This window comes from Pseudochaenichthys georgianus, unplaced genomic scaffold (assembly GCF_902827115.2).
Source record: "Pseudochaenichthys georgianus unplaced genomic scaffold, fPseGeo1.2 scaffold_556_arrow_ctg1, whole genome shotgun sequence".
Taxonomy (NCBI): domain Eukaryota; kingdom Metazoa; phylum Chordata; class Actinopteri; order Perciformes; family Channichthyidae; genus Pseudochaenichthys; species Pseudochaenichthys georgianus.
The window spans coordinates 114878-141489 of record NW_027263117.1 but is presented as its reverse complement, the minus strand read 5'-3'; the positions used below and the strand labels follow the sequence as shown (position 1 = coordinate 141489).

Here is a 26612-nt window from a genome sequence, read left to right as displayed (position 1 = left end):
TTCGGTTGCTATGCCAACATCACCCGTTTTATACCAGAGAAACTTTCATAACAGCGTTGTGATACCAAACAGTGTCAATTCAGACTGACACACATTCACTTAGGCTAAGGGGAACTGGGGATATGCATCAGCTGCTTGTGTGAGTCGGACAGTGAATACTTTAGAGCGGCCGCTGCAGTGTGAGCTAACCGGGAGCTAACGGGAGAATAAACTCCCGTGGAAGAGCAGCACTGCAGCGGTCGGTAAATGCTGCAGAAACACATTAATAAACAATGAACCACGGCACTCTGGAGCAAAGCATAAGGTTGGAGAAGTCGTTATTCAATTTATTCTGGCTTTGTGTGATTAAAAGCAACACGATCATCGACCCGACGCAGTTGTTGTTGTTGTTGTGAGCTGCTGTTGGGGAGCAAATCAGCGATGTAAACGGTGACGTCATGACGCAGCAAGGGCAGCTCTGGGGCGCCAGTGGGCGGTGTGCACAGAGCGGGAGCTGAAAAGGGAAACCGGAGCTGAACCAGAAAAGCTCCCGCTCGGAGCTAGAAACTGAAAAGCGCTGGTGTGAAAGCCGCATAAAGTCACACATGAACTTCCATATTCTGAGAACCGTTATACTTTCTCCAGCTCGAGGACAGGCGTCTAATAACAATATGAGACATCCTTGTGAAAGCAGATTTCTGAGGCGTTCCGCCGCTACACAAAACTCTGTCTGCCCGCCCTATCTTGTATAAACTTTGCTATTCTGTGTCTATTGCGCACACTCCTGCAAACTATCCTATACTCTGTGAGACCTGTGCCTTCGAGGCGCCTCGAATAAAGAACCAGAAAGACAACTCTGTTTGTTTCACCAGCTTATTGATGGATCATTCTAATTGTATATCTCCACAGTATTGACTAGGTCTAAGATTTCCATAACATTAACTAACAATTTGTAAGGTTAAGCTTCCCATCATTATTTAATATATTTTATATCTACACCTTTACAGCCAGTGTTGGGTGTAACGCGTTACAAAAGTAACGGAGTTACAATATATTACTTTTTGCTGTAACGAAGTAATGTAAGGCATTACTAATGAAATGTGGGTAATATTTTACCCGTTACAATGCTCAGTAACGCAGTTACAACACATTTTAACCCGAAATGAAATAGTGTTTTGTTTTTTAAGAATGTACTGTAGGCCTACTAACATAGCGTCAGCGAGACATTCCGACACCAGACAAATTGTGCGGGTAGTAGATTAGTAAACCTGTGTGTTTACCCTTCAGGCTTCGCGTCGGGGTCTTCAGGGCAGTTGAATGTTATGCACCCTCTATTCAAAAAAGAGAACTTCCAAAGTGCTAACACGGCAGTGACACAAACTGTGGATAATCATGTTTACGAAAATGGTTAAAGCAACCATCACTAAACGCCAGCAACACTGCATCTACTGCAGACCGTAGCAACAGGTCAGATGGGGACATCACGTGACCCTCCGCTGTGGACACGAGCTTACTCCCGCCTGACTCGCCGCCCTCGCCCCCGGAGCAGCAGTCTTCATCGCCCGAAACACCGCCGCCCCTCTGCGGCCCGCAGGTGCCAGCCAGGATACCACGGCAAAACAGAGCCTGCGCAGGTATATCTAAACAAGTACCCGCCTGTACAGTGGGGTTAGGCGGTCATTTTGCAGCTCGTGGTATACAAATAGACAAGGGCTAGAATATGTGAAAATAGTGCCATATTCTGCCCTGCCTGTAGAAATGTTGGGTCAAAAATAATGCATACAATAGCACAGACGCCTTCACCACGAATGGCTACAGAAAGATCTCATATCCCAAGCTTATCAACGAGCTAATGTTGCAGCTGAAATGTTCTCCAGGTCACAAAGTCAACCTCACATGATGATGATGATGTGATACCAGTTTTCAAAGACAGTAAATACTCTCTTCCCAGAGTATATGATGGGACCAAGGTGATGATTTAGTAGGCTACATGGTTTTAATAATACTTTTGCTTTTCAATGTTTGCCATTTCAAACCATGAGCTGGTTCAAATAATATTTGCCTTGATTTACAAAATGTTCTCATTTGTTTTATCAGTACAGTTTTGAAGCTTTTGTGCTTTTCCTTGCCACAGTCCACTTTGGACTGGATGAGGTATTTCAGGATTGCACTTTTAACTCACTTGAAATGTTCTCACTTGCTTGGTTTCAAAACATAACAAAGGCCATAATCTGTTCATTGGGGACCATCAATGCTATTTTTCATTGCTGTTGCCGGCACTATTGCTCATGCAAACCTACTACTGCTGCACCCCCTGTAACCTCAGAGGCACCCGGAGTCATGTTGTTCTGGAACCGGGCCTGAACACGGCCATATACTAAACAAACTACAGAGCCCACTCCGTGTCCTGTTATTATTCACTTCCTGTCTGCCTTCTTCTGGTGATTTATCTGACGTCCAGCGCTCCGTCTTTTAACCTCTTTTCCTTTCTCTTTCTTGATCTTTATATATACAGTCTATGTTCTTGATCCTCCTTAGCAACCTTCATTATAGTCCTTGACAGTACTGCTGTATTAACAACGTGTCACATGTTAAGAATTTACAATCAGAATCCAGTATTCAACTAACCCGTGTTATACAAGTTGTTAGTAGCCTTAAGGGCCTACACAGTTGTTATGCTGAACCACATCGCCGTTCACTGGATGTATAATGAGCTGCACTAAACTACATTTTAGCATTTAAAATACCTAGCCATTCTTTTGAGGTTATTTTGGTGAAAGTAACTAAAGTAGTGTAACTCATTACATTTCAGAGACAGTAATATTGTAATGTAACTTCTTACTTTCAAAAGAGAGTAATAAGTAATATGTAATATATTACAGTGTTGGGCAAGTAACTTGCCCAACACTGTTTACAGCTGCAAATGAACACTTAAATAACTATAATTCAGTAATATAATATTCATTATGAATATAATCAATCTTCGTCATGATGAGCACTTTTACGTTTATTTTGATGAAATAATCTTTGTAATTTTTGAAAGCAGATAGGCTATTTATGTAACATAAGGCGCTTTCACACTAGAGTACTTTTCCCGTTTAGTTCCGATAGTGCCTGGAATTTTGCGTTCACACCAAAAAGAGAACTTATAGTTAGTTCAGAGAACTTTTACCCTCGTTTTTAGTGCCTGCTAGAGAGGTACTATCCTGGGGATTAGCATTAGCCCAGCGCACCAATGGAGAGAGAGACTAATTTATGGCAACGCAAAATAAAACTTGGGAGCGGTGGAGATGAGGAGGTGTCGGCGTTCTGGCGATTTACTCGGAAGGCTTCAGTAGAAGCTGCTGCCCCCTCTGACCGGCACTTTTCTAATTTTGTCCGGAATATTTAAACTTTAACGGACATGTTGACCGGCGGAAAACATTTTTAACGGAAACTCTGCCGCACGGTTCCCTCGTCCCTTGGAAGAGGCCGAGAGGTGGGTGTTTTTCTTCTGCTGGAACCGGAGAGATTTACAGTAGGAGCACACGCCGTCCACCGCGGAGAATAAACAGAAGGGCAACCATGCTCCGGGGTCTTCTTCGCTGCTTTTGGTGTATTTTGAGGCGGCAGCAGCGCCACTTACAGGCCCGGCATATGTACTACAGCGTTTCCAGCGGTTTCGTGTGAACGGACCAGCGCCATAGAGATACTCTCTAGGGCTCTGGAACGGACACGTTAATTGAGCCGAATGTGTGTGAACGGAAGACTTTTTTGAAAACGCATACGGTGCGTAAACGTCCCCGTGTAAATGGGGTCTGAGTACGGCAAAGTACTTGGTGTGAGAGCGGCTATAGTAATGTTTACAATGTAGTATTGCAACTTTAATTTAAGTAAACTATAATACTTATTCCACCACCTGATTAATAGCATGGTTGTACAGTTGAGAGATCAGACAGAAACATTTGGTATTTAGCATTGTAGCTATTTATTTATTTGTTTATCTTTTGATACAGTCAAAGGGAGGGGGGGCTAAATAAGGATTTTAAACACATACACACATTTCATTTTTGAAAAAGTTATATGAAAAGACAAGGCATCCGCATGTAATACAATATGACAAACACAACAGAACGCCAGATAAATGCAACCATGAAGGCATTATCAAATCTCAGAGTGATGACGAAGGCGGAGCGGGCTGAAGAGGAAACACTGGAGGAAACACCACCACTGACACAGATAGCATGCAACGCTCAATCACTGTTGCCATGTTTTGTGTTTTTCTGTGTGGAATGAATTTCTGTCGGCTCAACTCAGAGAAACAACAGCGGAGAAGGCACGTCTCCAGGGTCAGAATGGAATCATTGTAAGCATTTATCAACGAAATACAGTACAGTAAGATAGGAATAAAGTAGAATATACCGACATGAACAGAGTAAATAATAGTGGTATTTACTTTAACAATACAATAAACCAAAATAAACTGGGACCAAACGCAAGAAGGTGATTAAGAACATACATGAAAGTCAGACATTGAATCTCATGTAACATGGTTTATTAACTTCCAGCTACAACATATTTGGTCACTAATTTGTATCATATGCTAATCTATTATTCTACTGTAAGGACAGGTTGTTTTGTACACATAACCTTAATACTTAATAAAAAAGAATCCATAAATTATAATATTTAAAGCAAGAGATGCATATCAAAAGCTACTAGTATGTCTAGATGGTTACCACTAATACAAAATGTATCATGTGCGGGGGCTTTAGAGTCAAAGCGACACTCAAAGGCTTTTTTATTTCACTGTGGAAATGTGCAACGATCACATGATCGGTCCTGTTTTCAGCCGTGCAGCTGGCATTCATAACCATTTTGTTTTCATTAGATCCGTTGAATGGGATCTGTGCTTGTTCATAATTGTGCATTCAAAAAGCATGCATGTAAAAATACTCAAGGGACTAATTTTTGTTCTGATCTTGCCCTTTTACTGTGTGTATGATTGAAGGAGCGAAAGCTACGAGACATAGTGAAAACGCATGCCTGTAAATGATCAAATTCACATCACAAACTAAGAGCAACAATCCCGGTTTTTGTTTTTTGCAGTTAATGATTAGCCCTAGACGTCTTTAAGATGCTGTCGGAGTAGATTGGCTGACATGAAGCACTCTCTAGGCAGGAAAGCATCATTAACCATGCGAGCAGGCACAAAAACTGCCAACATGTTAAAGATATTCTCAACCAGCAGCCAATCGGAGTGGTGAAATCTGCAGAGTGGTCAAATGTGGTACTTCTCAGCCTATGGTACAAAAGCATCTTCGTTACAATGCTCACGGGGACAGAGACCGCCCAGTGAACGCTTAAAATGGCAATTTCTTGTTGCTACTTACAATATCGAGGCGCGAGAAGGCAACTTTAAATTCATCAGACTGCTCTTTTGACTGTTCTTGTGCAAGTTATGCTGGAAACGTTTAGCGTAAACATGGAATTGGCACAAAAAATACGTTGTTGTACACAAAGAGGGCTAGATGAGTTGGGGGATAAAAGGTGGAAATCAATGCAGTACATTACTTCTGCACTGAAGAGAACAAAGACGAGGGGAATACTACTCTGGATCTGCATGCAGACACACTGCTCCACGCACGCGCACACACACACACACACACACGCGCACACACACACACACACACACACACTGAATGACTGCTGCCAAGGCAAAAGGGCCGCTGGATGAATCCTGTGCTTTTGGATTTTGGTTCATAGTTAAATCGGAGAGTAACGCCGCTTCAGCCAATCACTGCGCAGCTTGCTTGGCTCGCTGGGTGTGGCACTTCATACACAGGATCTTGCCATCCAATGGGTAGCAGCCATTTTCATCGGCTTCTATGGAGAGAGGGCGGGCACAATCCTGCAGGACAGACACACAGATGTGTTTATTAGCAGGTTATTTACTAAGATAAGATAAGAAGTACTTTGTTGATACCAATTTGCGATTTGTTTGCGTTAAAAGACATGGTATTGTACGATACAAAATTAAAAGAAATAAACATTTCAACATGTAAACATCTCAATAGAAATACAATAGCATTAAAAAAAAAAGTTGAAAATATACATGTTGAATTACAAATGTACCGTAACAAAATATAAAGCAGGATATTATATATGTAAGTATGTGAGGAATGGGATAATTAGATTGAATAATACAGGCCCAGTGGCGTAACAAGGTTGTGATTGGCCCCGGTGCAAATATTGTTTTGGGCCCCCCCGCCCCAAACATAAGCGCACACTGATGCGCTCACACACGCACGGACATACACAACCACTCAGAAGCGCCACATGTAGGCTATCAATAACAGCCTGCCCTGGCCTCAGACCACTACAGCCTGACAACGGCACAGCGAACTAAGAAGAGGATTACACCTGTTTCATTGATGTTTGTCTCTGGGGAATGGGCCGGTAGCCTACATGGGCCGGTAGCTATAATATAGCTTTTATTATATTCTATTTTATTTACTTGCACTATTATCTGTTTTATTGTGTTGCACTGTAGGAGGAGCCTGTGACCTAAGATGTTCACTACACTGTAGCTATGCACACATGACAATGAAAGCCTGGAACCTTGAACATTATCTGAGGTTTATTTTGACAACACCTGGAGTTTAAATGTCTCACCTCACAACGGTAACACTTGAGGTGGAAGTTCTTGTCCAGAGCGACCACTCTGACCGTCTCCTCGCTGCCCGGGGAGGGCACGATGGGCTCGTTACAGCTCACACACTGAGGGGAGAAACGCCTGGAATAGAGAGGGGGGGGGGGGTTAGTTGATCGCCTTAAGCAAATTCTCACACATTCACACTCATAGTCAAGTAGCACCGAAAGCAGTATGCTGTGGGGCCTGTCAGCTAGTTGTCTGACGGATTTATTGGTATTTCTTTCCTTGTCCGATGTGAGGGGCCAAGGACAGAGGGGGTCGTATCGTAGGGATATTCTGTACAAACTGTCCACTGAGACAAATATAACATTTGTGATATTGGGCTATATAAATAAACATTGATTGATTGATTTTGATAGCCACAGTTTAGCCTGCTTTGCACACTTTCACATGAGGAAGAAGAGCTGCTGCCTCCTTCCTCCAATAAACTCTTATCAGTATTCAGAGGTATGATAAATGGGGTCATAGAAATGTATAAACTGCTAAAATAGATTTGACCTTTCAATCATACAGGACCAAGAGCAACAGACTTCCCCTTCATTTGTTTATAGCACATACATCCGTTTACAATCCATACATCTATATATACTTACAATAAGCTGTGTTTTATTGCAATGTACAGTATTTAAATGGTAAATGGACTGTACTTATGTAGCGCTTTATCCAGTCTTTACGACCCCTCAAAGCGCTTTACATACTACATGTCATTCACCCATTCATACAGAGCAGTGTACCTTACTCTAGGACATAACGTTCACACACCTTTGGCCATCGGGAGCAACTCCCATCCTCATACATTCTCCTTTATCCTGTTAACATGTTTTACTACATTTGTACCCAGTGTAAGATGTATTGTTCCAAGACGCTGGGACTTCAGATGTTCATTGCCAACCAGAACACAGAGAGAGAAAGATGTTAGAAAAGAGTAAATTATATAGAAATAATAACTAATAAATACACACACCTTCCTATGTGTCTCTGCTTGTGTTTATAACATCCCCAAACGATTGATGATAATAATAAACCTGACAAAGTCATTTCCATGTAAGATAAGAAATTACATTTTATGGATTTGTTGATTTTTACAGACACTATTTTCTGAAATATTTTGTCTTTTTTTCTTTAAGCTTTAAAAAGGTTGGGAAGGTTAGAAAAGAGAAACCAGCTCGAGTGCGCTAGAATTTGAAAGTACGCAGCCGAAAAAAATCCGCCCCTTCCTTCAGACTTCCTTACAGAGCCCCTCCTCCAACACACGAACGCGCACATGACCAATGAGGGCACGAGATAAGTTTGTGCCCCGATGGAAGGCTGACAGGCAGGTAGGCTCCAGTTACTTTAGCCGGGCCGGCTCAGAGGATTGGTCGTGCTTAGTTTTTACAGCGCCACGGCTTCCACAGATGACATTTTGTATGTATTTATTGTCAAAGCATTTAATTTATATAAATATATGTGTGTGTGTGTGTGTGTGTGTGTGTGTGTGTGTGTGTGTGTGTGTGTGTGTGTGTGTATGTATGTATGTGTCCACATCTGTAGCCTGTTATTGTCTCATTATACCGCACTGTGATGAATTAAAAGTAAATATATAAGTCATCATGAACACATCTGTCCATCAGACAGAGGGCTGCTGTGCCTCCTGTCATCATTAATGGACGTCTCTTTAAAATGACCGCTCAGAGGAGAGGAGTTCTCATTTCTCTAACCGCCTGCTGCTTCCCCTCCTCTCTCCTCGGTTCCCCTCCTCGACTCGCATCTCCTGTGGGCGGGACTGAGACACGAGGAGGGGAGTCGAGGAGGGGAATTAGAGAATTGAGAAACCTTCTTTGTCAAAGTCTTGTCCCACATTGTTTCCTTGTCAACACACATTGCATAGAGATGTAATATTTCCTCGTCAGAGAGGAGTGAACAGCCAGTATCCACCTGCGGTAATCCGGGACACAGTAGGGGTTGTCGTTGCCGTCGGTGATGATGAATTATTTATCTAATATATCATATTCCAATTACTTGTATATAGACTCTTCTTGCACTATTTTATCTGTGTTATTGTGTTGCACTGCTGGAGGAGCCTGTGACCTAAGCTTTTCATTGTCATAACTCCACGGTAGCGATTGCACATATGACAATAAAAGCCTTGAATCTTGAATCCTTGAAAACAGCCAGTATCTACCTGTGGTAATCCGGGACGCAGTAGGGGTTGTTGTTGTCGTCGGTGATGAAGGGCGCCCCCTCCAGAGAGCAGGAGCAGGTGCTGCAGCGGAAACAGTGAGAGTGGAAACACTGGCCCACTGCCTTCAGCACGCGGTCTGTGATCCTCTCCCCGCAGCGGGAACACACCGCCAGAGAGCTCTGAGGACCAGCGGGGAGAATGATTAATAATCAACACTGTGTATTATTAGTTATTTGTGTTATTAAAGAGCAATGGTGGAATGTAATCAGGTACATCTACTCAAGTACTGCACTTAAAGGTCCCCTATTATACTGTTTCTCATCAATATATTACAGGTCTCAGTTATATACAAAACATGTCTCACATGAAAACAAGGAGCCCCTCCCCACGCCCCTCTGAGAGAGATTTGGTTACAAAGAACTCAATGGTGCTCTAGGAGGAGATTCAGGTGATAAGGGGGGGGGGGTTACCTTGGCTGCTGATTGGCTAATGGTTACTCAAGACAACACATCGTTATGACATCACAAAGTGGGCAAAATCTGATCAACTCATTTTCAGACAGGTTTTTATAGAAATGGATCAAAAAGAGAGAGAATCTTTGTTCCTGAAACTTTCAGAGTCTCTTTCCACAGAGGGGACACATGTTGATGTAGAAGAGACATGAAGAAGAGGGGACACATGTTGATGTTGAGGAGACATGGAGAAGAGGGGACACATGTTGATTTAGAAGAGACATGAAGAAGAGGGGACACATGTTGATGTAGAAGAGACATGAAGAGGGGACACATGTTGATGTAGAAGAGACATGAAGAGGGGACACATGTTGATGTAGAAGAGACATGAAGAAGAGGGGACACATGTTGATGTAGAAGAGACATGAAGAAGAGGGGACACATGTTGATGTAGAAGAGACATGGAGAAGAGGGGACACATGTTGATGTAGAAGAGACATGGAGAAGAGGGGACACATGTTGATGTAGAAGAGACATGAAGAAGAGGGGACACATGTTGATGTAGAAGAGACATGAAGAAGAGGGGACACATGTTGATGTAGAAGAGACATGAAGAAGAGGGGACACATGTTGATGTAGAAGAGACATGAAGAAGAGGGGACACATGTTGATGTAGAAGAGACATGAAGAAGAGGGGACACAAGTTGATGTAGAAGAGACATGAAGAAGAGGGGACACATGTTGATGTAGACGAGACATGAAGAAGAGGGGACACATGTTGATGTAGAAGAGACATGAAGAAGAGGGGACACATGTTGATGTAGAAGAGACATGAAGAAGAGGGGACACATGTTGATGTAGAAGAGACATGAAGAAGAGGGGACACATGTTGATGAAGAAGAGGGGACACATGTTGATGTAGAAGAGACATGAAGAAGAGGGGACACATGTTGATGTAGAAGAGACATGAAGAAGAGGGGACACAAGTTGATGTAGAAGAGACATGAAGAAGAGGGGACACATGTTGATGTAGACGAGACATGAAGAAGAGGGGGACACATGTTGATGTAGAAGAGACATGAAGAAGAGGGGACACATGTTGATGTAGAAGAGACATGAAGAAGAGGGGACACATGTTGATGTAGAAGAGACATGAAGAGGGGACACATGTTGATGTAGAAGAGACATGAAGAAGAGGGGACACATGTTGATGTAAAAGAGACATGAAGAGGGGACACATGTTGATGTAGAAGAGACATGAAGAAGAGGGGACACATGTTGATGTAGAAGAGACATGAAGAAGAGGGGACACATGTTGATGTAGAAGAGGGGACACATGTTGATGTAGAAGAGACATGAAGAAGAGGGGACACATGCTGATGTAGAAGAGACATGAAGAAGAGGGGACACATGTTGATGTAGACGAGACATGAAGAAGAGGGGACACATGTTGATGTAGAAGAGACATGAAGAAGAGGGGACACATGTTGATGTAGAAGAGACATGAAGAAGAGGGGACACATGTTGATGTAGAAGAGACATGAAGAAGAGGGGACACATGTTGATGTAGAAGAGACATGAAGAAGAGGGGACACATGTTGATGTAGAAGAGACATGAAGAGGGGACACATGTTGATGTAGAAGAGACATGAAGAAGAGGGGACACATGTTGATGTAGAAGAGACATGGAGAAGAGGGGACACATGTTGATGTAGAAGAGACATGAAGAAGAGGGGACACATGTTGATGTAGAAGGGACATGGAGAAGAGGGGACACATGTTGATGTAGAAGGGACATGGAGAAGAGGGGACACATGCTGATGTAGAAGAGACATGAAGAAGAGGGGACACATGTTGATGTAGAAGAGACATGAAGAAGAGGGGACACATGTTGATGTAGAAGAGACATGAAGAGGGGACACATGTTGATGTAGAAGAGACATGAAGAAGAGGGGACACATGTTGATGTAGAAGAGACGTGAAGAAGAGGGGACACATGCTGATGTGGAAGAGACATGAAGAAGAGGGGACACATGTTGATGTAGAAGAGACATGAAGAAGAGGGGACACATGTTGATGTAGAAGAGACATGAAGAAGAGGGGACACATGTTGATGTAGAAGAGACATGAAGAGGGGACACATGTTGATGTAGAAGAGACATGAAGAAGAGGGGACACATGTTGATGTAGAAGAGACATGAAGAGGGGACACATGTTGATGTAGAAGAGACATGAAGAAGAGGGGACACATGTTGATGTAGAAGGGACATGGAGAAGAGGGGACACATGTTGATGTAGAAGGGACATGGAGAAGAGGGGACACATGCTGATGTAGAAGAGACATGAAGAAGAGGGGACACATGTTGATGTAGAAGAGACATGAAGAAGAGGGGACACATGTTGATGTAGAAGAGACATGGAGAAGAGGGGACACATGTTGATGTAGAAGAGACATGGAGAAGAGGGGACACATGTTGATGTAGAAGAGACATGAAGAAGAGGGGACACATGTTGATGTAGAAGGGACATGGAGAAGAGGGGACACATGTTGATGTAGAAGGGACATGGAGAAGAGGGGACACATGCTGATGTAGAAGAGACATGAAGAAGAGGGGACACATGTTGATGTAGAAGAGACATGAAGAAGAGGGGACACATGTTGATGTAGAAGAGACATGGAGAAGAGGGGACACATGTTGATGTAGAAGAGACATGGAGAAGAGGGGACACATGTTGATGTAGAAGAGACATGAAGAAGAGGGGACACATGTTGATGTAGAAGAGACATGAGGAAGAGGGGACACATGTTGATGTAGAAGAGACATGAAGAAGAGGGGACACATGTTGATGTAGAAGAGACATGGAGAAGAGGGGACACATGTTGATGTAGAAGAGACATGAAGAAGAGGGGACACATGTTGATGTAGAAGAGACATGAGGAAGAGGGGACACATGTTGATGTAGAAGAGACATGAAGAAGAGGGGACACATGTTGATGTAGAAGAGACATGAAGAAGAGGGGACACATGTTGATGTAGAAGAGACGTGAAGAAGAGGGGACACATGTTGATGTAGAAGAGACATGAAGAAGAGGGGACACATGTTGATGTAGAAGAGACATGAGGAAGAGGGGACACATGTTGATGTAGAAGAGACATGAAGAAGAGGGGACACATGTTGATGTAGAAGAGACATGAGGAAGAGGGGACACATGTTGATGTAGAAGAGACGTGAAGAAGAGGATTTTGCATAATAGGTGACCTTTAAAACGTTAGAATTTGAGAAAGTACGTGTCTTTTGCTGTGCTCCTGCAGTGTGCATTGGCCCCTCACCGTGTAGCAGTCATCACACTGGGGGGCCCCGTCGCGGTCGTAGAACTGCAGGCCCTGCAGGGGCCGCTGGCAGCTCAGGCAGCAGAAGCAGTCGGAGTGGAAGAGTTTCTCCATGGCTCTGACGGCCGGCTGGGTGCGGGACAGAGCCTCGCCACACTTCCCACACACCTCTGAACAGGGAGGAGAGAGGCGCAGAGAGAGAAGTTTGAATAAATAAGATATACAAACAAGATTATTCACAAATACATCCATCTTTCTACTCTCCTCTGCTCTGCTTGTGTTATAACTACAGTGTCCTTCCTTCATGCTTATTATAATGAACAAAGCTATTCATGTATAATATGTAATGCGCTTCGAGCACTTGGAAAAGCGCTAAAATAAATACCAGTAATTGTTATTATTTCCACATTAAAAAAAAACAGACGATTTAATGGATTTGTTTAGTTGTACGGACTCTTGTTGTGAGCAGCTTTATGTAGGATCTATTTTTCATTACACCAAACTACACCCGCCAATCTCGTTCGCACTTCCTCCGGCACAAGGAGAGAGTTGGCAGATATAGTTAAGTAGGAAGTAAATAGTTCCTCCATCAAACTACTGAGAGCGAGATCTGTGAATTACCTCTGGATAGAGACTTTCAATTTGAGTTTTTCATTTCTTTTTTCTGCTTTAAGCTTCAAGACGAGTGCCATCTAGTTCCTCTGTATTTGATCGAAGGCAGATATCTTCAACTCTCTGCAACTTGCATTAAAATGTACGTTTGGTTTCGGGGTGGACTGTCCCTTTAAGGTCATGCATGGAACTGAAAACCACTGCAGAGATATATAAAAGCCTGTGAATACATTTTATTATCTATAAATATTTTACGTTCAGCCAGAAACAATCGGAACATTTCCATTCTCTTATTTACTGTTTGTTTTACTTTCTGTGTTTTATAATGTGTGTATTCGTATTCTGTTTTTGTGTGAAAGCACTTTTGACCTCCGTTTGAAAAGTAGTAATAGTACTTTTTTATATTTCCAGTCTTGGGTATTACATAGTTTTCTCATATTGCAAACAAATCTATTTAGAAATGACATAATAATGTTATTTTTTAAATCATACATATCACATCCACTGTCTGTCTTTGTGTCGTGTGTGTGTGTGTGTGTGTGTACCTGTCGGCGGGGAGGTGATGACGGGTGCGTGTGTGTCCATGTCTCTGATGAAGTCCTTGGTCATCCTCTCCAGCTCCTCCACCTCCCTCATATTCAGAGGGACGCCTCCACCTGGGATAGCCACTGGGCCGGAGGGTGAGGGCTACACACACACACACACACACACACACACACACACACACACACACACACACACACACACACACACACACACCTTTAAATCATACATTATTCACATAGCTTCATTCAACATACCTTAAATAGCATTGTGTTATTCACGATTGAGCAGTTTACCTCTAGAAACACGGTTAGCGCAGGTCCAGAGATGAATAATTCTCATGACTAGAAGCTAAATTATTTATGCCTTTTTACTGTACATGCAAAGCAATGAGTGTTTCTTTAGTGAAATAATAATAATAAACTTTATTTGTAAGAGAGGCGAACGGTGGACCTCCATGGTGGGACCTTATTTCGAAAAAATGTATGTATTGAAGTCAATGGGGAGAGAAAAGTTATCTTTCGATCCCGTTTGAATTGTGCCACGAATTACAAACATGATGTTTGTCAATTTAATAGAACATTTTTCAAGTTAACAATTTTTTTTTGCCTTAAAACTGTGAAGTAAGACTTTTTTTGTGTGAAACCGCTCAATGAACTACATCTCTGGTCTCGCACAACAACACACGTCACCAAGATGGCCGTCACTACTGTCTTGTCAAACAAGGGATTGACTACCCTCACCATCACCACAATGAAACACGTCCAGAAGAATGTCAAATCAATCAAATCAAGTTTTATTTATAGCACATTTATAAACGATTTTTGGTCGAGCCATGTCATGCAACGCTGCCTGCCTTTGATTCTCCCTGAACTGCCTGATCTTTTTAATGTTCAATGTTAATCATTTGTGCAGATAGCACAAAAGTAGAAAAGATCGCCGATGCTAATGTAGCGTTAGCATTAGCATGTCTCCCCCGGGGGCATCCGGGCTTAAACGGTGTATTATAGAATGATCACACCGGTGTGACAGTACTCTTCAAAAGGGTTCACGAAATATGACTACTACTCTTACTGTTTAACATTTTGGTTTACTTAATGTTACTTCATGTTAAGGCTAATAAAAAGACAATGCTAAGGCTGTAATGCTAACTAACGTGCTAGCTACTAGCTAGGTAGCTAACTTGATCCAGCCACTCGAGCAAGACCCATTGCTGGTATGATAACAACCTGGTACTAAGCACACAGGAATCTTGTTAAAGTTATCTTATCTTAGCTATCTCTTATTTGGTGGAGGAAAACAATTGTGACATCAGTTACTCTGGGATTTGTAGTCTTTCTAGTTGCGTATTTTTCATAGTCTTATATTTCAACAGTTCTACGACAAACTGTGACTTTTTTGACATGGAAATTATTTTTTTAAGATTGACAAACATCATGTGTGTAATTCGTGGCACAATTCAAACGGGATCGAAAGATAACCTTTCTCTTTCCATTGACTTCAATACATAATTTTTCCGAAATAAGGTCCCATGGGTCGGAAGTAGAGGGGTGTGACTTCGCCTCTCTATAGCATCTTTCATGCACAAAGCAGCCTTTACAGAAAAACATAACAACAACAATATTAAAATAAATATAGTGATCCTGATGAAATTCCCTCGAATTAAAGCTGACAAGAAATTAAAATAGGATATAAAAAATGTAAAATAAAAGCAAAACAGAAAAAATACGCTAAAACATGGACAATGATACTAGTGAGAAATAAAAACATAACATACCGTTGCTGCAGGAGGAGATTTCATTGGTTGGTTAAAGGAAGAGGAGGGGGACGCCATCATCTTGGGCTGAGGAGGAGATTTCATTGGTTGGTTAAAGGAAGAGGAGGGGGACGCCATCATCTTGGGCTGAGGAGGAGGAGGAGATTTCATTGGTTGGTTAAAGGAGGAGGAGGGAGACGCCATCATCTTGGGCTGAGGAGGAGGAGGAGATTTCATTGGTTGGTTAAAGGAGGAGGAGGGAGACGCCATCATCTTGGGCTGAGGAGGAGGAGGAGATTTCATTGGTTGGTTAAAGGAGGAGGAGGGAGACGCCATCATCTTGGGCTGAGGAGGAGGAGGAGATTTCATTGGTTGGTTAAAGGAGGAGGAGGGAGATGCCATCATCTTGGGCTGAGGAGGAGGAGGAGGAGGAGGAGGAGGAGCAGGCGCAGCGGGGGGGTTCTGGTTTGCAGTCATCTGACCAGCGAAGGGAGAACTCTTGATGTGGTTGAAGGCCGGGGCGGGGGCCGTGGTTTTGGGTGGAGCAGGAGCGGCGGGGGGGGCTGCGGGAGGCGGAGGGAAGGAGCTGGAGGCAGGGGAAGGCTTCGGTGCGACTGGGACCGCGTTCTGGTTCAGGTTCTGGTTCAGTTTCTGCGCCAGGGAGGTTGAGGAAGTGGCCGTTCTCCCTCCGAAAGCAGCTTTGGGGGCCACAGCGGGGGCTTTAGAGAGCGGCTGAGAGGAGTTGGGTCCAGAGTTGTGATTATTGGCGTGTCGGTTCGTTCTGGCTTTGAGTTCTTCGGCCCAGGGAGCAGGAGGCGGGCGGTCTCCCATCTCAAGGGGCGGGAGGAAGGAGAGGGATGGTTTCGGGGCGGTGGGGGGGGGAGCTGGAGGCTTGGGTGCTGTTGCTGGTGCGGAAGAATACTGGCTTGGTATCTGCGGATAAAACAGAAACAATACAGTTATTCCAGATGGTTCTCCAAGTCGTTTTGTAGTTTCCTTTGCATATGTAACCGGTGTCTATTTGCGGTGTCTGCGTTATATGTTTTACCTTCTCTTATAGCTTATGTTCTTGCGTTGTTTAGGTCTGCAACGTCGTACACCAAAGCAAATTCCTTGTATGTGTGAACGTACCTGGCGATAAACTTGATTCTGATTCTACCTCAAAACAAAACTCAACGTGAAGCTCTTGTAGAACATAAATCTTCCATTCATTATAAACTGACACTCAACAGAGAGAAGGTAATATTCTGAAAAGCAGTAAGCCGGCACTTTGATTAAAGTGAACGAGCAACTTTGATTAAAGTAAACACTGGAAGCGCTCCGCAGGTCGAGCTTATCAGGAGTAGCGCTTCATCTCTGTGAAATGTATTTGGCTGTTTTGAGCCAACATTATTCCGCAGCGATCCAGAACATCCCAGCTGGATGGAAACGCTCTCCATTTATGGCGCTCTCTCACCGGGTCTCTGGCAGCAAACTCTGGCTCTACCTCACTCTCGTGCTCTCCATTCTGTGTGCATCTCTCTCTCTCTCTCTCTGAGTGTCTCCTCTCTGTGTGAATCACCAGCTACCTCACTTTTTGTTTTCGGTATGGGGTGAAGTTCACTTATCATTGAGCTTTCAACCTGAACAGAGACTAAATTAAACCAACCTCTCCAAACTATTTCCACTGACCCTCCATCTGACTCATTCTCATGATCTACATCATGGCTCCTGTGAAACAAAGTCTTTGTTCTCCTGCTCCTCTCTGTATCCCAGTGTGTGTGTGTGTGTGTGTGTGTGTGTGTGTGTGTGTGTGTGTGTGTGTGTGTGTGTGTGTGTGTGTGTGTGTGCGTGTGTGTGTGACATGCGGTGACATCTTGAATTGATTTTCTTTGGTATATTTGCTTGACTTTTTCGGACAATTCATTGATAAGTTATTAAAATAGTGTATTATTTGTCGGTTGACTTATCAATTAGGACTTAAAGGTGGGGTAGGTAATTTTGGAGAAACCGGCTCGAGATCGCTAGAATTTGAAAATACACAGCCGGAGAAAATCTGCCACTTCCTCACAGAGCCCCTCCTCCAACACACACGAACGCGCACATGACCAATGAGGGCACGAGATAAGTTTGTGCCCCGATGGAAGGCTGACAGGCAGGTAGGCCATCCAGTTACTTTAGCCGGGCCGGCTCAGATGATTGGTCGTGCTTTTTACAGCGCCACGGCTTCCACAGATGACATTTTTTATGGATTTTTTGTCAAAGCACTTCATGTATTCATTGCCATCGGGATGTTAAGAGCATTCCATGGAATATAACAACAAGTGTATCTCGAGCCGGTTTCTCAAACTTACCTACCCCACCTTTAAACTAAAAAAAGCACTGGTAAAAGTCAGTCTTGATTTTAGCCTATTCATAAATGTTTTTGTTAATTTGCATTATGAGCAGAAACACTGTTTGAATTACCGGACCCATGTTACAAAACATCTAAAACAATAATTACACTTTCAAAATGTGAAAATGAATGTTCATTTATGTCAAAAGACTGAATAATGTAGTCAAAAGTAATGAGTGATTTATTGCATAATACGAGCAATGACTACACCTGAAAGTGTGATAAGACTATGATAGGGCTACCTGAGTCATTATGGTGTGTGTGTGTGTGTGTGTGTGTGTGTGTGTGTGTGTGTGTGTGTGTGTGTGTGTGTGTGTGTGTGTGTGTGTGTGTGTGTGTTTCACAGTGCATTGTGTATCCTTCCTTGCTTCGTACCTTGGGGTTGAAAGGTCCCCTGGTCTCCATCTCGGACAGTAAGTCGGTCAGAGTGTCCAGCTGTTGATCGAAGCTCGTCTGCTTCTCCACAAGTCTCTGGCAGGGGGCGAGGAGGAGACGGTCAAAAGGAGTACATTCATTTGCACAAATAAAGACAAACAATGAAGCAAAAGACGATGAGCCAGTAAGAGAAAGGTGGATGATGATACATGTTTGACCTAAATATGGATATCCTTTACAGGACTGTGTTTGGGGTCTTTAATCTATGCAAATATGCAGAAAGAAACATTACTTGACAAAGTGAGTGTGGTGGAAAACCCAGATAAAAGAATGAATGACAAACAAACACACTTAATGTAGTGAGTAATGATGAAAGGGAACAAATGAATAATGATTTGGTTATTGAACACTTAGCATGCACTCTTGCTGATTTAAACAAGGAGGTGTACAGTGGCTGCATTTGTTTTTATTCCCTACATTGCTGCCTTTATAGCCCGACAATCCATCTGCAATTAACACAATCCTACAATTAACTTCTCAACAATAAACCCTTCATGGCATGTCTAAAACTATTTCAGTTCTATAAATGGGCAATCATTCGGTTAGACGCATGACACTGGGTGGTTTACCCCAGACTAATGCTAACATAATTTGTGGAAAAAGGCAGTATTTCCTGCCAACACTCCATGGACTCACGACAATGTCCCCCAGTGTCCTCTCTGATAACGACATTACATGGAAATGCAGTTACATGCAGCCGAAAGAGGAAACATGCAGACGGACTTTAGCCTGATTCGGGGAAGACGGCATCGTGACTCACCTGTGGGTTTCCAGCAGCACCAGGAATACCAGAGGCAAAGAGGGGTGGGGGTGGAGGGGGAGGGGGTGGGGGAGGAGGGGGAGACGGTAAGGACGGCGGGGGGGCGAAGTCATCGGGGGGAGCTGGGAGCGACAGGTCTTCCACCGCTGGAGGGGGAGCGGGGAATTCAGGAGAGGCCGCCTCGTAGGAAGAGGACTGGCATTCGGGGGGAGGGGCTGGCAAATCATCATCCAGTGGAGGAGGAGGGGGAGGAGGGGGGAAGTCTGGCAGAAAGGAGGAAGGATGATTGGTTAAAAAAAGTTGGGACAGAACGGTTTCAATATGTACGAGGACACAGTCACACGTGCGCGACATTTACATTTGCAAATATTTGACTTATGCAAAAAGTGGGCGAATAAAACATTTGCTTACGGTAGCAAAGCAAAGCCGCGTCACATGGGTTATATGAGGTTGTGATCTCAGCCAATAGCAACAAGGGCTTGTAGTTGACCTCATCTGCCTTTGCACGTGTATGACCGTGCCTTTAATCATCCAATTACATGTTCACTTTTAACAGTTGATTTGAGATAGCGAACGTTTCCACACACTTCGTCTATAGCACAAACAGGACAATTATTATTTTTTAGTTTGGGAAATCTTCCACCTTTAAATGTTCTTCTGATAGCTTCTTGTGTTAAATGTTAAAAGGTGCACTTTGGACTTTTCTTGTAAACAAAGAAAGGCTTTTTTAGTGTTTCTTATCAAAAACACATTGAGTGTATCCTGGTGGTCAAGCAGACATGTTGAATGCATTTCCTCGCTGAGAAAACATTTAGGAATTATATTTAGTAAATATTGGCACTGTTTATATCTCTGTGCTCTTGCTAGTGATTTTCTTCTGCGCAGCCTTTGCAGGTGCATTGCTACACTCCTTTGCGCATGCACACCATCAATGGTCGACCCAAATAGCGTAAAACCATGAGCTGGAAACCCGCATGTGTTTCCTCATGCATGCCAGACCCACTTGAAACACAAATACTGTTGTCGGGTTCAAAAACTCAACAGGGTATCTTTAATTTGGCGGGGTTTAGTTATCTGCAAATTCATACTAGTTGTTAAACGTAAGCACAACTAAAGCAAAGTTATTAGACCATCACATTTAACACCGAACGACAGGAGTTACAGAACAGTGACGTTATGTCTCGGAGACGACTCATTAAAACGACAGCCCCACACTGAGCTATTATGAACTCAACTGGAAAGCTCTGCATGCTGCGGCGTAAAAAAGCAGCGGGGGGAGTGGGGGGGGGGAGAGAGGGGGGGGAGAGGGGGGAGCTGACTTAAAGGTCTCCTATTATACTGTTTTTCATCAATATATCACAGGTCTCAGATATATACAGAACCTGTCTCTGATTGGCTGAAACACCAAACAGATCATGGCAGCATTACCCATAATCCCCTCTGTTTCAGCCCTGTTTCCAAAGTGCTGATTCTCTGTCTGTTACTTTAGATGAAAATAAGGAGCCCCTCCCCACGCCCCTCTGAGAGACATTTGGTTAAAATAAATAACACAATAGGCGCGTTCACACCGGAGTACTTTTCCCGTTTAGTTCCGTTAGTGCCTGGAATTTTGCGTTCACACCAAAAAGAGAACTTAGTTCAGGGAACTTTTACCCCCTTGTCAGTGCCTGCTAGAGAGGTGGTACTATCCCGGAGAGAGAAAAGCACCAATTTCGATTGGCTGGGCGAATTGCAAACCACGCCCCGTAAAACTCTGAAAAGTTTGGGAGTCCCAGCAGATTCTACTGAAGCCAGGCCCCAACTCCGGGGACTTCCGGCTGGGGACTTCGGGTGGCAGTATACGCCGTGAAGTGGTGTGCGGCATGCCAGTAAACCCAAAGCAGAAGAAGAAGAAGTGACGTCAGCGGCTTCATTTGACTAATCCTCCCCCAGGGAACTTATTCCGGTGTGAACGCGATCTGTACTTAGTTCCATGGGGGCACTAAGTGCTGGGAACTAAGAACGGCAAAGTACTTGGTGTGAAAGCGGCTAATGGTGCTCTAGGAGGAGATTCAGGTGATAAGGTGGGGGGGGGGTTACCTTGGCTGGTGATTGGCTAATGGTTACACAAGACAAAAAAATCGTTATGACATCATAAAGTGGCCAGAATCTGATCAGCTCATTTTCAGACAGGTTTTTATAGAAATGGATCAAAAAGAGAGAGAATCTTTGTTCCTGAAACTTTCAGAGTCTCTTTCCACAGAGGGGACACATGTTGATGTAGAAGAGACATGAAGAAGAGGGGACACATGTTGATGTAGAAGAGACATGGAGAAGAGGGGACACATGTTGATGTAGAAGAGACATGAAGAAGAGGGGACACATGTTGATGTAGAAGAGACATGAAGAAGAGGGCACACATGTTGATGTAGAAGAGACATGAAGAAGAGGGGACACATGTTGATGTAGAAGAGACATGAAGAAGAGGGGACACATGTTGATGTAGAAGAGACATGGAGAAGAGGGGACACATGTTGATGTAGAAGAGACATGAAGAAGAGGCGACACATGTTGATGTAGAAGAGACATGAAGAAGAGGGGACACATGTTGATGTAGAAGAGACATGAAGAAGAGGGGACACATGTTGATGTAGAAGAGACATGAAGAAGAGGGCACACATGTTGATGTAGAAGAGACATGAAGAAGAGGGGACACATGTTGATGTAGAAGAGACATGAAGAAGAGGGGACACATGTTGATGTAGAAGAGACATGGAGAAGAGGGGACACATGTTGATGTAGAAGAGACATGAAGAAGAGGGGACACATGTTGATGTAGAAGAGACATGAAGAAGAGGGGACACATGTTGATGTAGAAGAGACATGAAGAAGAGGGGACACATGTTGATGTAGAAGAGACGTGAAGAAGAGGGGACACATGTTGATGTAGATGATACATGAAGAAGAGGGGACACATGTTGATGTAGAAGAGACATGAAGAAGAGGGGACACATGTTGATGTTGAAGAGACATGAAGAAGAGGGGACACATGTTGATGTAGAAGAGACATGTAGAAGTGGATTTTGCATAGTAGGTGACCTTTAAAATGGTCTCTAAATAAACGAGACAATGCAACATACCATCACAGAGCGAAGGGGGCGGCGGAGGAAGGTCTCCCACTCGACCAATCACAGCCGTGCCTATAGGTGTGGGTGATGGACCCGAGGGGGGGGGTCACACTCTTGGACCGCGGCGGTGCCACAGAGGCAAACTTCTTTGGCTGGTTGTAGAAGGACGGGGGGGTGACTTTGAAGTTCAGAGACGACGTCACCATGAACGGCTTGCTGCTGCTGGACTCCTCCATGTTGGGTGTTTATCTGAGGGCCAACACAAGAGACATTAGTTCAAATGTGCTGGAAAATATGAACTCTAAGAAGGTATGAAAACAGGTTCAAACAACTCCCCAACGACTACGTTAATCAGCTGACTGAAGTAAAGGGCTCGCATTCCTGGGCAGCGTAAGCAGGTCAGGTCTTTTGCTGGAGAATTAGTGGTGATGACACACCAGCTAAACATTTGGCTGAACACAATTCCAAACTACACACTAATTGGAACCAGATTTGTCGATGGGGTGCTCTGACACTGAACACATGAACTACAGAAAGGATGCAGACTACATTAGCTCTGCGTTGATGGTTAGCTGCTCTTCACAGCATTGGTGAAAATGGTGAGACAAAACAACAAATAAGTGTCTTTGTATCCAACTTTTAAATTGTCTGTTACTTCCTCAAATTGCAGTTTGATTGAGACGATCTATTCAGTTGTTCCGCATTTCCTGTTCTCCTTTTATACCAACTGCCACCATGCAGATTGGTACCCGTTGTGTACTTTATAACTGTGGCGCAGCTGACTCGCCCCCTAAAGTCTTAGCAAACTAATTCAAATAGAACTTTATTGTGGCTTGCAGTGTTCCTTAGGATGTATGGACTTTAACGTGTCTGGATTTTGTTAAATCAGAATAAAAAAAAAAGACACGAGGCATTCTGCAAATCTAGTGTTTCTCCTAAACATAAAAGCTTTGGCAAATGTTCCGCGGTGGAATGAGGAGAGTGTGTGAACATCACCTCAGGCCGTGAATACAGAGCAGACACAGTGGCTCTCCCAGAAGCCACAAAGTATTTACACGACATAACATGTCAGGGACGATAGCAACTACCATAACATCTTCATGTGAACACACACACACACACACACACACACACACACACACACACACACACACACACACACACACACACACACACACACACACACACACACACACACACACACACACACACACACACACACACACACACACACACACACACACACACACACACACACACACACACACACACACACACACACACACACACACACACACACACACACACACACACACACACACACACACACACACACACACACACACACACACACACACACACACACACACACACACACACACACACACACACACACACACACACACACACACACACACACACACACACACACACACACCCTTCACATGGTCTGGACACATTTCTCTGAAGACTGCCGAACATGAACTTTAGTCAAAAGCACGGTTGTTCTTACTGACCCAACACACACGCACACACACACATGCACACATATGTACACACTGGCTGTCTTAACTCATATTATGTTGCTGTTCAACAAACTATCCTACCCCCAACGCTCTGAAATAGTTGCATACTCCTAATATTAATGATTACAACTGGGGGAATAATAATAATAATAATAATTCCTTTTTCCACGACCCAAAGCGCTTTGATACACATTACACATACATATCAGACATACATGTAATAGTCATGTACTGTGGACAATACCCACAGGAGCAAGTTCAGGTGAAGTGTCTTGCCCAAGGACACAGCGGCTTTACAGACGCAGTGGCGGCGGGTTTCGCCCCTTGATCTGATGACCAATGCACAGCCCACTGCGCCACACCGCCCATCTTCACACCTCAAAGTCATCGAGGCGCTTTACACGTGCACATTAATATCATACATGTACAGGGGCAAATCCGGGTGAAGTGTCTTGCCCAAGGACACAACGGCCTGACGCAGTGGTGGCAGGAGCGGGTTTCGAACTGGAGTTCCCCAACGCCCCCTTGATCTGATGATCAATGCACAGCCCACTGCGCCACTGCGCCCCAGAGGAATGATTAACCTAACCTGAAATAGGTCGTAAAGGACACATGTCACAGGAGGAAGAAAAAGGACAGATAATATGGAACAATGATCTCTTTGTTGTGTTGTGCTCTACTTCCTAATGAAGCAATAATACTTCCATAAATGTCATGGTTAATGAAAACAAAGGGCATGGGAATGGTTTCATGTCGTCTATAATTCAAAAGTACTTCAATAAATGTCAATTCATGTTTAGATTGCTATTAAAGCTACAGTTAAAACAAATACAAGTCTGGGAGCAGACGGACTGAAAACAGCGACGTGATGACGAAGCTGCATTTATGTCTTGATCTTTTTTTTATTTCTTCATTTCTCCGCTTAAAAAGGGCTAAGATTAACAAAAGCATACCCCATAGTGGGAAGCATGCAATGCGCTGATAATGATACAAATACAACTAGGAAGGAAATAAGAAACATCCTGTTAAGATAATAATGTGGCGACGTTTTCCTCTCAACACAGAAATATGATCCCAAAATACGAATGATTGCTCATTCTGTAATAACTCAAAGGGTGTCTTTTCTTTCTTTTTATAACGAGCTTTAAAGCCGTTACACGCACATATCTCCTGTGCACATAATGCAGAGTAGCTATTTCTCTCCGAGAGCCACACTTTGTTTGCACTGTGGGTTGAATGTAAACCGGCTGTTTACACCATTTAGACATAATTGGGTTTGTATTTGGGAAAACAAGCCGTTCCAGGAAGACATCAAGCCTGGAAAATGACTGTGGAGAATGGGTGGCGGTAAAAGCTAAAGTAACCAGGCACAGCTGAAGTGCCTTTCTTCCTCATTCCACTTCATTGAAACACAGAGGCCACGCTTCAAGTTCTGACAAGACGAGAAACCCTGAGAGCTCACCCCGAGAGCATCTGCTGATCATGACATCACCAGCCTCGGCACAGGAAGCAGTGAGGCGTTCACTCTTCTGCTTCCTTTAAAGTTCCAGGGCTGTCAAACTCAAATACACAGTGGGCCAAAATAAAAAAAATGGGTACTAGACGAGGGCCGGACTGGTTCAATGTTTATTGCAGAACTTATTGAAAAGAATTTATTGCACATATTAAACCTGGAACTAACAAAGCTTAAATGATTGTTTAATGTTTAATGTTGTTTTTATAGGCAATCAGTTGCATTCATTTCTTATGGCTCTATCTGCAGTCATTTCTTATGAGTACATTTTCCCACAGGCCAACAACAGCTTCAACAAAACTATTCCCCTCAAAGAAAAACCAAACATGCCCTGTTGTCTGAGCTGAGGAGACCCTCAGGATGGAGTGAAGGTGTGCGTGCAATATACCGGCGGGCCAGATCTAATAGGAATTCAAAATTATCCTGCGGGCTGAAATTAAATCCACCAAGGGCCTGATTTGGCCCCCGGGCCTCGAGTTTTTTTTTGATATACTTTATATATTTTAGAGTTTGAAACATGTGCCAATATTTATACATGTCGACACTTTTAACCATACATGTCCTTTAGCCATGCCGAGACGTCAGCGGTTTCATGATGTCATTAGCTATTTAAAGAGCTCCCAGTGTAAATATGTTGCTATTGCGTTGGCTACGCACAACTGTGTTACCTATAAAAAAGGGACATTATTTATTAATTGATAAATAATATAGTGTGTTGTGTATTTGCATTATTTATCAAACTGTTCAATATGTGTATGTACTGTATATGTTTTATCATGTTAATAGGTAGGCCAGAACATTTCCACTCCTTATTGCCACTCTTACTAGGAAAATGTTGGATGAGGGGAATCATTTCTGATAAAAGTGTGACTACAACTGCAAAACTGTGTAATCAAAAGGTTTAGAAAGACACAACTAGTCATTAAAGACGTTACAACTATAAGTGGAAAAACTACCGCATGACATCTACTGCCAAATGTCACTGTCCTTTAAAAAAACGTTTAAAAAAACCATTCAAATAAGAGAATCTTCGCTCCACTACGCTATCCCACGTAAATCATTCTGAAAATTGCCGCATGGATCAATAAGGGGAGATGGCGAGTCTCGAATGGAGATGCAAAGGTCCTGCTGGCACACAGGGTCACTTGCAGAGGATAAAGGAAGGATACCATACCAAACCAAAAGGAAACAGAGACAAAGGACAGGTGGTGTCCCTAAAGGCCCTGTCACACTGTCCCGAAATTGACACCCGATGGACACACGATAAAGGAAATGTTCAAATTCGGCTGTGATCGTAGCAACATCGGGCCATTCGTGAGGACATCTAAGCCATCGTATGACCGCCGGTGGAGTTTCTCAGGCTCC

At 43.5% G+C, this 26612-nt stretch overlaps 1 protein-coding gene across 1 annotated transcript in view; it reads right to left on the bottom strand.

Annotated features, from left to right (window-relative positions):
- Window positions 1-3922: 3922 nt before the first annotated feature.
- The window catches only part of zyx (zyxin), a 28874-nt gene continuing 6184 nt past the window's right edge, over window positions 3923-26612 (bottom strand). Inside the window, 10 exon segments of the mRNA XM_071202555.1 lie at window positions 3923-5869; window positions 6634-6754; window positions 8838-9016; window positions 12622-12791; window positions 13779-13920; window positions 15554-16465; window positions 18282-18377; window positions 19102-19364; window positions 22221-22311; window positions 22313-22457. Coding sequence (XP_071058656.1) covers window positions 5756-5869; window positions 6634-6754; window positions 8838-9016; window positions 12622-12791; window positions 13779-13920; window positions 15554-16465; window positions 18282-18377; window positions 19102-19364; window positions 22221-22311; window positions 22313-22444 — 2220 coding nt within the window. The 5' untranslated portion in view covers window positions 22445-22457 and the 3' untranslated portion in view covers window positions 3923-5755.